This window comes from Acyrthosiphon pisum, chromosome A2 (genome assembly GCF_005508785.2).
Source record: "Acyrthosiphon pisum isolate AL4f chromosome A2, pea_aphid_22Mar2018_4r6ur, whole genome shotgun sequence".
Lineage (NCBI taxonomy): Eukaryota > Metazoa > Arthropoda > Insecta > Hemiptera > Aphididae > Acyrthosiphon > Acyrthosiphon pisum.
In genome coordinates, this window is record NC_042495.1 from 56465684 (window position 1) to 56481731 (window position 16048).

The window sequence follows — 16048 nt, forward strand, 5'->3', positions numbered from 1 at the left end:
GACACAAAAAAAAATAAAAAAAAAAAAATAAAAAAACACACATCATTTGTTAAATCAATACATTCATCGTTCCACTCAGAATCTAAAATAGAGAATATAAAGAAAAAATATATTTCAATATTAATTCAACTTACGGGCTATAATAAATAATAACAATATAAAATATCCAGACTGACAAACCATCTCCGCTCAGAATCGTTTTCCTTTTACAATGATATTATATCATTGAATTCAAGTGCAATACAATCCATCATACATTGACCCACTTGTAACCTACTGTACAGTAGAGCAACATCCACTTACCTGCTTTTTTAAACTTTTTTTGTACATATTATTATTTAATACCAATTAAAAACTCGAAAATTTTAAATCGTCTTATAAATATGGTATATTTATTTAATAAAGAGTAATTGGGTGGTGTGGGAGGCTTTGCCCCCCCACGGCTCTGTTTTCTGAAAATTATCTGGACCCTCCCCATAACAAATTCCTAAATACGCCACTGTATCTCACCACTACATCACTACACCGAGGTACATACCACCAACATTTCAAGTCTCTAAGCCTAGTGGTTTGGTCTGGGCGTTTATGAGTGTATCGGACATCCTTTAAATACATACAATATTAAAGATAATACAATTCTTAGCAACTATACTATCGTATTTATCATTATAATATAACTTATCTAAAAGCCAAATACCATTCACTCACTCATCGATACACCGCATAAACTACAAAACGTACATACTTGAAGATTGGAATATAAATTTCTCTGATGATATAGATGTGCAATAAGAAAGGATTTTCGGATAATCAAATTTTGAGGAGGTTGTCAAACAGGGATATTAAGATTCATGACGGGAATTGGAAATTTGTTTTTATTTATAAATAGTGGCCATTGGTTACACTCTACAGATTATAATTATTGTAAATTATAATAGTAGAAATATGGCTATAATATAATATAACTGAACCTGTCCTGACTAACTGTCTGACTGATCAACGTAGAGCCTAAACAATGATAGTTAGAGACTTGAAATTTTCACTGCGCTTTCGTATCACCGTGTGTGTGCACTAAGAAATAACTTTCCAAAATTCGTATTTTAAAGTGGTTTTCTTCAAGTATTCAAGATTCACGATGGTCAATAGAAATATTTTTTGTTTATAAATAATTGTCATCATTGGTAACAGGTATAATAGAAATAGTGGACAATTGTATACACCTTTACATTGGATATTAAATAACGAATTGATTAAAGTTTGAATCATACAGAGTTGGCATTTTTAATGAGCAACGAAGTGCACGGTGTCAGCTGGTATAATATATTATAAGTTATAACGTGTACCATGTTAAAAAAAACTGTTTTATCTAGATGACAGGTATCTATAAAATGTAAATACAAAAATCGTATAAGCTATGAACAATGAACATCTTGTTTTATAAAATTAAATTCAGATAAAACGTAAATGAGTTTACAGTGATTAAATTAGTATAATTAAATACGTACATAATTAATTTTGATTAAGTTTAATTAAAATAGGCTGAAGAATTAAAAAGCAATTTGGAAAAAGCTACAAAACTAATCGATGGATTATCCAAAGAAAGAATGAAGTGGAGTAAAACATTAAGTCAAATCGACAAGGAATATGATTATTTACCAGGAGATTGTGTTTTAAGTACTGCGTTTGTATCATACATGGGACCGTTTAGGTTTAAATCTCGAGAGATTATAATGAATTTATGGTTACAAATTATAAGAGAAAATGGAGCTCTTAACAACCCCAACTTTGAAGTTACTTTATTTTTAACGAATCCAACAACAATCAGAAACTGGAACAACCACGGATTATCCAATGATAGATTTAGTTTAGAAAATGGTATTATCATTAGCCAAAGTTATAGATATCCATTCATAATAGATCCACAAAGTCAAGCATGGAGATGGATTAAAAATATTGAATTGGATAATGGATTAAAAATTATTGATTATAGATCAAAAAATAGTATGCAGAATTTAGAAATTGCCCTACAAAACGGTTATCCGACTTTGATACAAATTGATTTTGAAAATGTCGATCCACTTATAATTTCAATATTATCTAGATCTATTTTGAAACAAAGTTAGTAACTAAAAATAAAAAACAATTTTATTAAAATGTAGACATTTTTAATAAATTAATAAATATATTTATTTTGTTATAGGGAATAAACTTTTTATACGAATAGGTAGTAAACTATTACCCTACAATGAACGTTTTAGACTTTTCATTACTACAAGAATAAAAGATTGTTATTATTTATCTGAAATAATATTAAGGACTACAGTTGTCGATTTCGCTATTACAGAGGAAGGTCTAGAAGAACAATTATTAAAAATTTTAGTCAATGTAGAAAACCCTGGTTTAGAAGAGCTTAGAGATAATACGATCATAAATATTGAAAAAGATAAAAGATGTCTAGTTGACTTACAAGATGAGTTGCTTAAATTATTGGATGACAGTGAATGCTCATTATTAGAAAATGAACAACTTCTCCTAACTTTAAGATCTTCGAAAGCGACATTTAGCATAGTGAAAGAACGTCTTCAAAGCTCTTTAGCTAGTCAAGCGGAAATCTACATAGCTCGAGAGGTAAAATGTTATCAATTATTGTATTTATTTTAACGCGTTGATATCGAAATCGTTTCAAAAAATACGAATTAAATTTTTAATAAAACAATATTGTTTTTACTGTTGTCACCGCTCAGTGCCATAGTAAATTTATATTCTAACACAAGTTATCGCGAATACACAGACATAAAAACCCACAAAATATAGTTATTTTTATTTTATTTATGTTATATTTAAGTATATATAGGCGTTGATCGTTTTCAATAATATTTATATTTTTTAGGGCTATAGACCGTGTGCCAAACGTGCCACCATACTGTATTTTATTATCAATGACCTAGATAAATTGAACCCAATGTATCAGTTTTCGTTGGATTTTTATACCGAATTATTTAAAAATTCAATTAAAAAGAGCAACGCAGCAGAACAACTTATCGAAAGGATTGATAATTTAAATGAACATCACACATATGCAGTTTACGAAAACATCTGTCGTGGATTGTTCGAACGCCATAAGTTGCTTTTTTCGTTCCAAATATGTACTAAAATATTGATTACGGAAAATAAAATTAATGAAAATGAATTTGAATTCTTATTGAACGGTGGAATTAAACCAAATGAAAGACAAGAAAAACAGCTATTTACGACAAAACGCCCGGGTATAAATAACTTTTACAATATAAACGACCACTGTGCAAAAATAATATTTATATCTTTTTAGACTGGTTACCTGCAATATGTTGGGATAACATTTTGGCGTTAAGTAGCTTTCCAGATTTTCATGATGTAGAAAAATCATTTGAAAAATGTTCAACTGAGTGGAATACGTGGTACTTGTCCTCGGATCCAGAAAATCTAAAACTCGTTGGTAAGCTTTAATACAATTTACATTTATAAACATCCATCAAGCATGCTCATAATAACTTTGTATCATTATAGGTCCATGGGAAAATAAATGTAATTTATTTCAGCGTATTCTATTTATAAGAAGCTTACGATTAGATCGATTATCATTTTCCATCAAACATTTTCTATCAAAGAATCTTGGACGTCAATTTACTGAGACCCCAGTCGTGGATTTCAAACAAATTTTAAATGATCTAAATAATACTAATTGTTTGATTTTTATTTTGTCCCCGGGTTCTGATCCGACAAATATGTTAACACACTTGATTAAAAATTACAATAAGAAAGAAAAATTTCAATCTCTATCTTTAGGCAATGGTCAAGAGTCAATTGCCACCAAGTAATTCTTATTATTTTTAATTGATAACTATTATTACTATGATGAATTACGTGTTTTAAATATTTTATATAAATGAATATAGCTTGATTAAAACTGCACAAAAAGAAGGTCAATGGATATTTCTCTCGAATTGCCACCTCCTATCAACATGGATGCCGCAGTTAGATAAAATAATTGAAATTATGCAAGATGGTAACACCCATCCAGACTTTAAATTGTGGCTAAGTTCTAAGCCACATCCGAAATTTCCAATAACATTATTACAAACTGCTATAAAAGTATCATCTGAACAACCCAAGGTCAATCAATTTTAAAATATAGTAAAATTTAAATTCTTATACCTATATGAGTAATATGTAAAACTATTTAGGTAGCTACAAACACCTATTATCAATCTATTAATATTTTTTATTATTTATATAGAACATAAAATCCAGTTTGTTGCTTTTATACCAAAATATTAACGAAGAGGAATTTTCTCAAAACCAAGCATCTAGCAAATACAAAAAAATACTATTTAACTTGTGTTTTTTCCATTCTATACTAACTGTAAGAAAAAAATTTCTAAGCCTGGGATGGAATAAAATGTATGACTTTAGTGATTTCGATTTCAAGGTAAAATATTTTGATAAAAATTCATCACATAATATACCTACTATTATGATCAAATCAAATTATTTGTGATTTGTATGTACCTACAATGTATGCATACGTTTCTCCAGAAATATAAAAGTTGAATAAATTATCTATTACAACATAATGTATCAAAAAATACCAATATGTCTTTGTGATTTATAAATTATAATTATAGGTATCAGAAAACATTTTATTCAATTATCTCAACGAGTACGAAGAAACTCCCTGGACTGCATTACGATATTTAATAGGAAATATCTTTTATGGTGGAAACATAACTGATATTTGGGATAAAAGACTTTTGGACACATACATAAACCAATTTTTCAATGACAATTCTATTACAATTAATTTTTACAAGTACCTATAATAATATATCAATATATTGACGTGCAATTGTGCGAAGCACATTTAATATTATTCATAACAATTAATAACCAATTCGTATTTTACTTTTTAAAGGTTATCGTCACTGATCAATTGTCATGTCCCTGAAAATGGTACTTTACAATCTTACAAAGACTTCATAAAAACATTACCCTGCGAAGATGTAGCTCAGACGTTAGGCCAGCATTCAAACGCCGATGTGATTTATTTAACGAGAGAAAATTATTCATTATGTGAAACACTATCATTTTTACAAAAACAGTTTAATGGCTCATCAGACAATGAAAAGGAAAAAAAAGTGCTTTTTCAAGTATCTCAGATCCTTCAAAATATTCCTCCATTAATTAATCACGAAATTATTGTTGAAAACATTGATATAAAAAGAAGTTTATTGAATACTGTCATTTTGCAAGAGGTATTTATTACTTAATTCCAATTTTAACCCAATTAAATACCTTTTTTTTTCAGTTTGGAACCGACGGCGCCGCAGGAATTGCTTGCGCATTACTTCCGCGACGCCGCCATCGTTTATTATACATTAAATGACATACAATTTATGAATAATAATTTTGACACCTATGTTCTTTGTCCTCTAAGGGCGCACATTTAAATTAGTTTTACATGTTAAGAAATATACATTGTTGGCTGAAGGCCTGCTGCCTGCGTTTGTAAGAATCTCGACCCGGCTTCGCTGCCCGCCAGTCTTGTCTTCTCGTTCTGCTGTTTTATGGGCCCGGCTTGATAGCCAGCCGGCCTCTACCTCGTACCTCGCGTCTTCTCCTTCGGATCTTGTGGAATTCGCGTCTCGCCGTTGATGGTTTCATAGTTTTCCTTCTGCCCGTTGTCCTTGTATCGTCTTTCTGGGAGCCTTGCGGTCTGCGGCGCCCACTGGCGCTGGGCCACAGCCCCTCTCACTCTCAATCGCGATCACCCGGACGGTGACCAACCGTACTGTGGGGTCCTACTCGTGTCCCGAGGCACTCCTGCCGCTGTGGGACAGTTTCGGATGAGGTGATTGGGGGTGTGGGTGCGCCAGTGTGGAGCAGCTTTCCGCTCGTCTCCCAGTCCGTCTTCGGCTGTTGTTGTCAGGTGGGGGCGATGTTTGTCCTCGCTGGTCTGTTGCCTGCCGGTGTTTTGGTTTTATACAGTTTTCCTTCTGTTTCCTCCGTCTGATGTTAGCTGCGTGCTGCTCGGTGCACCGGGTGCCCGGTCGACCGAGACTTGAGGCGACTGACCCGAGCGCCTTTTCCTATCAATCGCGATCACCCGGACGGTGACACCAACCGTGCTGTGGGTGTCCTACTAATGCCCCGGGGCACGAAGGGCCGCTGTGGGACAGTTTCGGATGATAGTACTGAGGCGCTGAGTGTTGTCGCCGTTCAGTCCCCGCTTTCCGGTTGCCTTCGCATCGAGCCTTCGGTCTGTTGTCGGTGGTTGGAGGGCGATGTTGGCCCTCTCTGGTCGCTGGTGTTGACCCGCTGGTGTACGGTTTTATACAGTTTGCCTTCTGTGCCTCCCCCGTTAGCCGGAATCGGAATTCCGTTTCCAGTCAGCACCGCGTGGAGGTGGGGGTAGGACTCTGCGGACCTAACCCAATTAAATACCTATATAACTTTTAAGTACAACTACAAGAAAAAATGTAGAATTGTTAATTCTAAAACTATTAAGTGAGACTATTTTCAATAAAATAATAATTTTTATTACATTAAGTTGTTTGCACAATATACGGTAAAAAAATATTATGATATTTCAAGGTATACATAAATTTGGAAAATTTGTTTTGATAACTAGTATATACATACATTTTTGAAGCCATACAAGTTTCATTTTTGGGACAGATTATAATATTATAGAAAATTTGACTGCAATAAACATTTTCCCTAAATCTCTGACCATACTTGTTTATTATATATTATTATAATTTATTACTTATTTGTCTAGTTATCCTGGACAACATAATTATTATAATCGCTACAAGTCGTTCCTCCCTCTTAATATATTAACACGTGTTTTGCTCATTAAAGATAATAATAAGACTAAATCATACAATATTCGTTAAAAACCCGGATAAAATATTTAAATATCAAAAACGCTTTCTAATGGTATTATTAATTAAAATTTTAAAATGTATTAATTTAATTTTAGGCAATGTGTTATAATAATTTACTTAAGAAGATGGAAATGACATTGATGACATTAGAAAAAGGAATCACAAGCCTAATGGTTATACCACTTGATATTGAAAACATGTTTGAAAAAATATACAATGGCAAAGTTCCAGATCAATGGCTAAAAAGTAATATCAAAATTTTTATTAATATATTATTACATTTATATTTTATGAATATTATATACAATATACATAAACATATTGCATAGGTACATACATATTTTTCAATATTTAATATTAACATGGATTAAATAACTAATTAAAGTAATTCGTTTTATTTAAACTTTGATATTAACAGGTAGGTACACGAAATTGTCTTGCTGTATTGATTAGATACATATTTTTAAGTTACCTTTTTTTTACTTTTGAGTATAATATCAGTAATTACTAATTAGAATAAGAATTTGTACATTATTTTCAGCATATCCATCCTTAATGAATTTGGGTGCGTGGATGAAAAATTTAATTGAACGTGTAAAATATTTTACTACTTTGGTAAACGCAAGTCAACAACCTGTTTCAATTTGGTTGGGAGCTTTCACTTCTCCTACTGCTTTCTTAACTTGTATACTACTGGTAAAATAATGGCACTGAACTTGTTATTAAATCATCTCAAATATTTTATTTTTATTTATTTAACCTTACAGAGTGAATCAAAACAGTCTTCAGTGCAAATAGATTTACTTAGCTGGGAATTTATACCTATTCCGATATCAGAGAATGACTTACTAAATCCACCAGACGTACACTTATAATCAATTTTATATTTTGATTGCAATTTACGATTTATGTATATTAATATTTTTTTTATTTTTTTTAGAAAGGAGTATATATACATAATCTATATTTGGAAGGCGCTGGTTGGGATAAGGAACATTTGTGTTTATGTGAACCATCACCATTAGAATTGATAACTGTATTACCCATCATACATTTTTTACCCGTAGAAGGCAAAAGAAGTCTCCCAGGTTTTAAATATTAATATTAAGAGTTGGATTTAATATGGTACCAATATAACTTTTTGTTTTTAGATTTTTACCAAAGTCCAGTATACTATTGTCCAAAACGAAGTGAAATACACAATACATATACATGTGCTGTCATATTAAGCTTAAAAAGTGGGTCTCAACATCCAGATCATTGGATTAAACGATCTACAGCAGTATTATTAAATTTAGAAAATTAAATTACTAAATTATATTAGAGCTTTAAGCCTTTAAATAAATTGTATTTTAAAGTTTATTTGTAGTTTATTCCACATTCACTAAAACTATGTAGCCATATTTAGATTTAGGTGGATATGTAGGTATCTTATTTATTGTATTTTATTTTAAATATTAAAGTGTAAACATTTAATACACGTAAACATATATTAAATATCAAAGTATAAACATTTAATATATATAAACACATCTAATAATAAATGTTAAATACATTAGGGATATTTAGTTTAAGCCAATGACACTCGTGTTTATTAAAAGTTTAATTAATAATATATAATTTATTTTCATAGCTCATACAAGGTGATTCTTTTATCATGAACCACTCATTGTTTCAAAAAGTATTAATGTTTTTAAAAATGTTATTTTTTTATGGTTTAAAGTCGTTACAAAACAATGGTTTTTTTAGAAAAAAATTTTTTATATTTTTTATTCTTATAATTTTTTAAGCGTTTTACTTTTTTGAATGTCAACATACAGTTTTCATTTCATATTTCAAAGCAGAATGTTTTTCTATTTTTATACAAAAAAATCGAATTTACGATGAGTAATTTATTACTTATGAGTTATGAATTAGTTATGTAGTTAAGTATTTAAAGAATAGAAGAGTCGAATAGTAGTGGACGAACATTTTGCGAGGTAACCGCATACTACCACTCTACTCCACTCATACAAACTTTAAACAATTATAAGTTATAACTCATATACAAGTAATTTTTTTGTCTCCTGAACAGTTGACAAATAGTAAGTAGGTTTATACCAAACTATTCGACTTATATTGAATCACCTATTAATTATTACGTGTAAGGATGCATTACATACTACATACGTAAAGTACATCTAAGTTAATTAATGTATCTTTGTGGTACCATTAGATTAATTATTGATAACCTACGCAGTAAGGTTTAATGGTTCACCCCTCTCCCAATATAAATTTCTTGAATATCAAATTTTATTTTTCTTGATTGTAAAAAGTAAGAATTTCTTATAACTACATTGCGCAATAATAATTTTATTTGGTATTTTTATCGCAGTGTAATATCATGGTTCTGGATTTGACATGGGTCTTATATGCGGATATTCAATAGTGAAGTGACCCAGCCCAGCAATAAATTTTTTATAATGAATTTAATTTTTAAACTTAAATTATTATCATTGGTTAAAATGTCGATCGACAAAGCTGGAAATACGTATTAATATTGGCTGATCAACCAACTGAAAGTACCTACAAATAATTAAGTTAGGTCAGTGGCGTACCCATGGGTTTTCAAGGGGGGGACTAAACCAGTGGCGTCATTTGGGGGGGGGGGGGGCATTTCCTCCACTTGTCATTAGCGGGCCGCTGTCAGGCCGGGTATGGGCTAGTTTTGGGCCTTTATATAGTAGCTAATAAGTAATATATTTAAGTAACCTTTACATATATGTATTAATTATTTAGTTATTGTTATCTCTCAAAAAAATGGGTTACTTACCTGTATGCTTATGATATTAACCTTTGATACTAATTAGTAAGTATACAATACATTATGTTAAATAAAATTTCAGCCTAAGTCTAATAAAAACATTGTACATATCATGTAAGCTAATAGACAAATATTATTATTTAAATCCCAGTTTATCAGTACAATAAAATATATAAAATTATTAGATAATTAATAATAACATCAAAAAAGTTTAAATATTCGATTAGATTAGATTTGCTTTTTAACGGCGAACGATGAAAACGGACACGGCCGAAACGCTATCGGCAAAACAATACATTTTATCGGCTGCCGAAAATAGATATAATAGAAAATCCACCAGGGGCATGGCCCCTTGCCCCCCCCCCTTGGATCCGCGCCTGCTGAGCGGAGCGAGGAAACTATTGTTTTTACAATGGTGTTTATTTTTTTTTCCTTTTCTTTTTATATCTTGTATACAAAATTTCTTCCAGAAGAAGTGTTTCGATTTCAACATATAGTACCTTATCTTTCAACAAATTGGATCAAGATGGTACTTTAGAGATGTCATTTTTCGATTTTCTCAATAGTTATTTAATGCCACGGGAAAAACCACCGGAAAATTACGAAAAAACACTAAAAATGGGATTTTAATTTCTAACGCTTTGTTTATCACCATAGAAACAAATAAAAAATTATAATATTTTAATATTAATTCAACTTACATGATAAAATAAATAATAACAAAATATAAAATATCCAGACTGACAAAACCGTCTCCGCTCAGAATCGTTTTTCTTATACAATGATATTTATCATTGAATTCAAGTCTAATACAACCATTATACAATGATTACAATGACCCACTTGTAATCTACTTTACAGCAGAGCGACATCCACTTACCTGCTTTTTTAGTTTTTTTTTCTATAAATATCAATATAGTTTTATCTGTTGGGCCAAAAAGTGTAAAAATTGAATACAAGGCTCCTGATATATTGTTACAATAGCAGTTGAAAAATATTAAAAATACATAGGCACAATTGTTTTTTATAAGCATTTAAAGATCGAATTTTGACAAAATTAATCAAATTTAAATTTGAATAATTATTTTGTAGTTAAAAATGTATAAAATGTTCAACTTTTGTATCAAAGATTTGAAAATTTAAAACAAGATTCCACGTAAGTAATTAATTGTGTTACCAAAAAATCTAAAAAATACATTTACACAGTTTATTTTTATAGTCATTTTAAGTTCAAATTTGGACGAAATTACATATTAAAAACATAGAATAACTGTTTTAGTTATTTTGTTGTGATTGCGTAATATTATTCTTGGGTATACTTGACACTTCTAAAGTATACTATTATATATCTATGATAGTATCACGGTTTGTTGTTGATGTATAACGCATTATAACTTATAAGTACCTAATAGATATTGTGATATGATTAATTTGGAATTTATTATAGGTACCTATTATAGGTCAATTTTTTTTTTTAATACGATAGACTATATAATATTATGTCTTATACCTAGACTGACATACCGTCTCCGCTCAGAATCGTTTTTCTTATACAATGATATTATATCATTGAATTCAAATTTAATACCATCCATTATACAGTGACCCACTTGTAACCTACTGTCAGGAGAGCGATATCCACTTATCCACCTTTTTTTTGTAATATAATATAACACTTATATTATTATAGTGAGTAGTGACATACGTAAAGTGTTTGTGTTGTGTTTTTAATCACTTCAATCAAAACTTACTGTTCAGATTAAGATTGAACAGGATAAAAAAGTACTATAAAGTACCTATTAAAACAACGTAAAATAAGTTTTTAAAAAAATCTGTTTAAATTCGCTGCCCGACTGGTGTAGAATGTAGATAAACCAAAGTATTTCTCTGAGGACTTCAAAATACCACGGCCTGACCACATTTTTAAAAGGTGGCTGGCGATCAGAGGGGGGCTGAGGGGAGTCTTCAGACAGTTCAGACCATATAAATTAGAAAAGGTATTAAAAGCTCTATCACAGTAATAAATATAGGCTTGTAGCCGCTTGGGTGGCTTAGGGCCATTGTAATTTTTTTTTGGCCCGAGTACATTTTTCGGCGCCACATCATTGATTCGTAGTTCATACCGTCCCCGGACCCCGAGTTACTATCTGATATTCCCGGTATTATTTTTTCAGCTAAGATTTAAGATAGTATTTAATAAGATTTGACACTAGCATTGATTACCTATATAATCGCGATAACCGATTAGTACCTTATTTCATAATAATGTATAATTAATGCCATTATTCATATTTCATATAATCATATAATTATATAATTGTATTATAGACTATTCAAAATTAATAGTTTGTTATTACTAGAAACTACCACTAGATGGCGCAGTATGTTATTCCGATGATATGAAAAAATTTCAGGGTCACTAATGAATTTATGAATCCGAATATGAGCTTACTACTATCATTGTTCTATGCTACTATCGGCCATCGGCACGCGTCTTTATCACGGAGAGACAACCAGACGAGAGTTATTATTTATTTCGTGTATCTTTATAAAGTATTATACTCTACAACTTTACGGTAATCTTATTATGATTAAATATTACTAATTTAATAGTTGAGTGAATATTCACTGTCTTGTTTATTTTCAAACAAAAAGTCGCAAATAAACAACAGTATTGAATATTTTGATATTAATGGTGTTAATTTTTAAGAACTGTAACTATTTTTCGTCAGCGTTGTTCTTGAAATGGCTACGGAAGATGTATTTGACCAGGTAATATTCAACATTACCCAATAATTATATTATAAACAATGAAAAATAACATAACTTCTAATATTTAAATTATAATTGCTACAATAAACTCTAATGTGAAAATAATATATTACCTAACATCATTTTTCAAATAGTGGGAAAGTGCGTAAATTATTTAATTTATAAAACCATTCAGATTTTCTATTTCAAAATGAAAGCGTAGCAAATATAGCAATCCATTAGAGTTGCATAGTTTAAATATTTAAATGTTGGATAAATTGTAATGATATCACCTTTTATGTTATCTGTTTACAATAAAAAAGCTATTGGTTTTAAATTTATTTCTCATGAAAAAAAGAATGTTGATTTTTATTATTTTCCTCTTTTTATATTAGTTCGATACAGCTGGCTTTTTGACATTTTTACAGCCATGTTTTTAAAAAATGTAGGTAGGTATTAAATGTAGTTCTAACTGTTTTAAGGCAGTTGCTCATCTAATTCACATAATAAAAGTGTTATATTTATTATCTGATCATGCATTTACCCCATAGGCGTGCACAGACTTTATTCGCAGGTTATGCAATAAGGAAAATAGGGCCCCCTCACAAATTGTATCAGCCTGTCCTAAATTTGATCCAGAATTTAAAAACATACGGCAAGGAAAACAAAAGACTTTATATTTTGATACACTGTATTCCAACCATTTAAAACAATCATACCACTTTTTTTGGAAGTTTCTATAATTTTGACTTATTTTTGTCCTGGGAAATAATTTAATATCTGGTTGATATGGATCTCGAATAACTCTTTCTTTTAGTTCAAGTCGAAATGATGTTAAAACATTTGAAGGGTTGTCAGGGTGAATTAATGGGCCTGAACTTGTACACTGTATTTGATTTATGTTGACTATAGCGCCTATAAATTATAGTTACCTTAATGTTAGCAAATAGAAAATTCAACTATAAAAACAGCAACATAAATACCTTGCACATATATTCTATATCTAAGATATCAACCACCAGGACAATTTCAAATGCACTATGTACCTACTATTCAATTAAAAAAACAAGCAACATAAGAAGCTATATAATATATAAATATAAAGTATGGAGAATATTAGATTAGTACCTTAAAAACCTATAAAACAATATCTACGTGTTAACGCTTTTTGCACCGTCTACGGTTAAACTGGCCCTTAGTGTATTAATAATTTAGATTATCTTGCGGGTCGCGAGAAAAGTGAAAACTAAAATTTTTATTATTTTTTTTTATAATATAGAAGATATTATCAAAAATGCTTTGGTATATTATATATGGGCCCCTCACATAAAGCCGCAGACTATGCAGCGGCATACCCTGCATACCCTGTGCGCACGCCTATGATTTACCCTGTATACTGGAGTAAGAGCAAATCTTTTATTTTTTTTTTCAAAAATTCAATCTTAAAAATTATGATTACTAGATCTAGATGTGATTTGATAGTAGATTTGAATTTCTCGCTATTTTTTTTCATTGTTTACGAAATACCGTCAAAATGAAACAGAATATTAAAAGATGAAATCTAACTAGTTAAATTTTAAAATCATATGTTCCGTTCTCTCATATTAAATATTATATAATTAAAAATATTTATTAATTTGAAACTTGTTCAACACATGACCTTATGTGATACACGTTGAACCTTTAACTGACTACAAAATTAGTAAATCATATAATAATATATAAACCGAAATTTTATATTTTATACATATCTTTATTATAATATGTGCAAAACTCAGGTATGTAAGATAAAATGTAGCACACTGCCAAAAGTTATTAAATACCATAATTGAGAAATTTTGAATAGTTTCAACGTAATCTCACTTCTTTGCCCAAAAATAAATAACCATAAAAACTACACATATTTTATTTAGGTTGCTAATTGGCTCTATTTCTTAGGCGCTATAATTCCTTCAAGCTGAGCTTTTAACTGTTGGTTGGATCTTTTCAAAAAGTTGATCTCTTCGTTGTGTCTTTGTTGTTCAGCTATACGTTGTTCAGTTCCTTGCCTTTGAGCCATTTCATATTTTGCAATTGCGGTTGCTAAGTCATCCTTGATTTTCTGTTTTTCCACTTCCAATTCAGTTAATCGGTCTTGCATGTCTAGCTTATTATGTTCTGCAGACAATGACTTCCTTATACCAAAAGCTATACTACTCTCATATAATGAACGGTAAGCATCCATTGTCATTTTAAGTTCATCGCGGACTTTCAGTAACAAAAGTCCTCGTTCTGCACAATTTATAGTGACCTGAAAATTATAAAAATATTGATGTCAAAGTGAGGATTGTTCCATATTAATCAATATAATTTCAACCTGACGGATTATTTCATCAAAACACTGAGAATAGAGAGCTCTTCTAATTGGACAAATACCCGTTTCTCGTGCCTGTAAATGTTGCAAACTCATATCTAACATTTCTGTCAACTTGATTACATCCATTCTAGTAGCTGGTTGATTTGAAACTTTTTGTCTCCACTGTTTTCCATTTTCTTCCCATTCTCTTGGTGGTAGAATACAATTTAAAATTTCATCACATTCTTTAATTTTTTCATTTGATATTAGACCGTCTTTTCCATCAAGTTTCTATTAATTATTAAATAAATAATTTTATTTTCATCACATTAAATTTTGTAATCATAATAAGTAATAACAAACCTTATTCGTCAATTTTTCTTCACGTTCTGTAACTGCTACTGGATTACTGTAGCGTACTAAATTCATCTCCAGTGGTACTATTTTTTCTCCCATTGTTGTAGATTTATTTATAAAAATTCATATAAAATTGATTAAACTTTAAAAAGATTACATCAAAAGAAAACTCAAATTAGAAGAAGAAAAAGAAAACCTATTGGTAAACACTAAGCACGTTATATCAGTTTCCATGGTAAAGTTATTGATTAACATTATAATATTATAAGAGCATCAATAATTTTCATAAGTAATAAAAGTTTAAATATATTTATTTATGAATTATATAATTATTGACTGTGATATATTATATGTAGAGACCGGATTTTTATGTTTTTTTCATATTTTTACTAGAGTTCAGAGTATGCCGCTCCAATTGGATAAGCTTTCTCGACAATTAATTTTCGTATGAACTGGTATATACAATTTTTTAGAGCCTGAGCATAAAAAAGCATATTTTAATTTTAAAGAATATTTTGTGTAAAATAATATTTTTTCGGAATATATTGCCATATTGGGGTTTGGTTTGAGCATTATATAAAAAGTGTATATAATGGTTTATAAAAAAATGCAAAAATACCCATTCATTTATCGTCTCTGTCTTTCAGATGTACGACATTGCAAATTTCCATTCACCAGTTTCAATAGTGTGCTGTTAGTTTTGATATTAGAGTAAATTGGCCCATTATCAAACTTTTAGGTAAGAACATTATCTGTGCTTGAGCATCGGTGATTTTTCAATATTTCAAGCCAGATATGACCATTTGTAATTTATAATATTTTACACACCCATATCTTACTTGAAAATTAAAATATTGAAAAATCGTTGATGCTCAA

The 16048-nt window shown here is 30.1% G+C and overlaps 3 protein-coding genes across 3 annotated transcripts in view; 2 read left to right on the forward strand and 1 right to left on the reverse strand.

Annotated features, from left to right (window-relative positions):
- The window catches only part of LOC100167088 (dynein heavy chain 2, axonemal), a 24755-nt gene extending 16234 nt beyond the window's left edge, over positions 1 to 8521 (forward strand). The window contains exons 33-46 of the mRNA XM_008183300.3: positions 1539 to 2118; positions 2201 to 2628; positions 2891 to 3266; positions 3329 to 3475; positions 3547 to 3853; positions 3936 to 4152; positions 4277 to 4468; positions 4665 to 4849; positions 4952 to 5291; positions 7022 to 7172; positions 7468 to 7622; positions 7694 to 7789; positions 7867 to 8014; positions 8078 to 8521. Coding sequence (XP_008181522.3) covers positions 1539 to 2118; positions 2201 to 2628; positions 2891 to 3266; positions 3329 to 3475; positions 3547 to 3853; positions 3936 to 4152; positions 4277 to 4468; positions 4665 to 4849; positions 4952 to 5291; positions 7022 to 7172; positions 7468 to 7622; positions 7694 to 7789; positions 7867 to 8014; positions 8078 to 8232 — 3477 coding nt within the window. The 3' untranslated portion in view covers positions 8233 to 8521. The remainder of the gene's footprint in view (positions 1 to 1538; positions 2119 to 2200; positions 2629 to 2890; positions 3267 to 3328; positions 3476 to 3546; positions 3854 to 3935; positions 4153 to 4276; positions 4469 to 4664; positions 4850 to 4951; positions 5292 to 7021; positions 7173 to 7467; positions 7623 to 7693; positions 7790 to 7866; positions 8015 to 8077) is intronic.
- Positions 8522 to 12188: 3667 nt separating this feature from the next.
- Positions 12189 to 16048, forward strand: part of Taf13 (transcription initiation factor TFIID subunit 13) — a 5451-nt gene continuing 1591 nt past the window's right edge. Inside the window, exon 1 of the mRNA NM_001162038.2 lies at positions 12189 to 12501. Coding sequence (NP_001155510.1) covers positions 12475 to 12501 — 27 coding nt within the window. The 5' untranslated portion in view covers positions 12189 to 12474. The remainder of the gene's footprint in view (positions 12502 to 16048) is intronic.
- LOC100167441 (33 kDa inner dynein arm light chain, axonemal) lies at positions 14371 to 15939 on the reverse strand. Its single transcript, XM_001949878.5, has 3 exons — positions 15179 to 15939; positions 14837 to 15106; positions 14371 to 14770 (listed from the first exon to the last, which is right to left on the reverse strand). The coding sequence occupies exons 1-3, from the start codon at positions 15269 to 15271 to the stop codon at positions 14408 to 14410; spliced, it is 726 nt and encodes a 241-aa protein (XP_001949913.2). The 5' UTR covers positions 15272 to 15939; the 3' UTR covers positions 14371 to 14407.

Coding starts and splice junctions, on each gene's coding strand:
- LOC100167441 (XM_001949878.5), bottom strand. CDS start 15,271: ATGGGAGAAAAAATAGTACCACTGGAGATGAATTTAGTACGCTACAGT. Junction 15,107..15,178: donor AAGAAAAATTGACGAATAAG/GTTTGTTATTAC, acceptor AATAATTAATAG/AAACTTGATGGAAAAGACGG. Junction 14,771..14,836: donor TTGATGAAATAATCCGTCAG/GTTGAAATTATA, acceptor TATAATTTTCAG/GTCACTATAAATTGTGCAGA.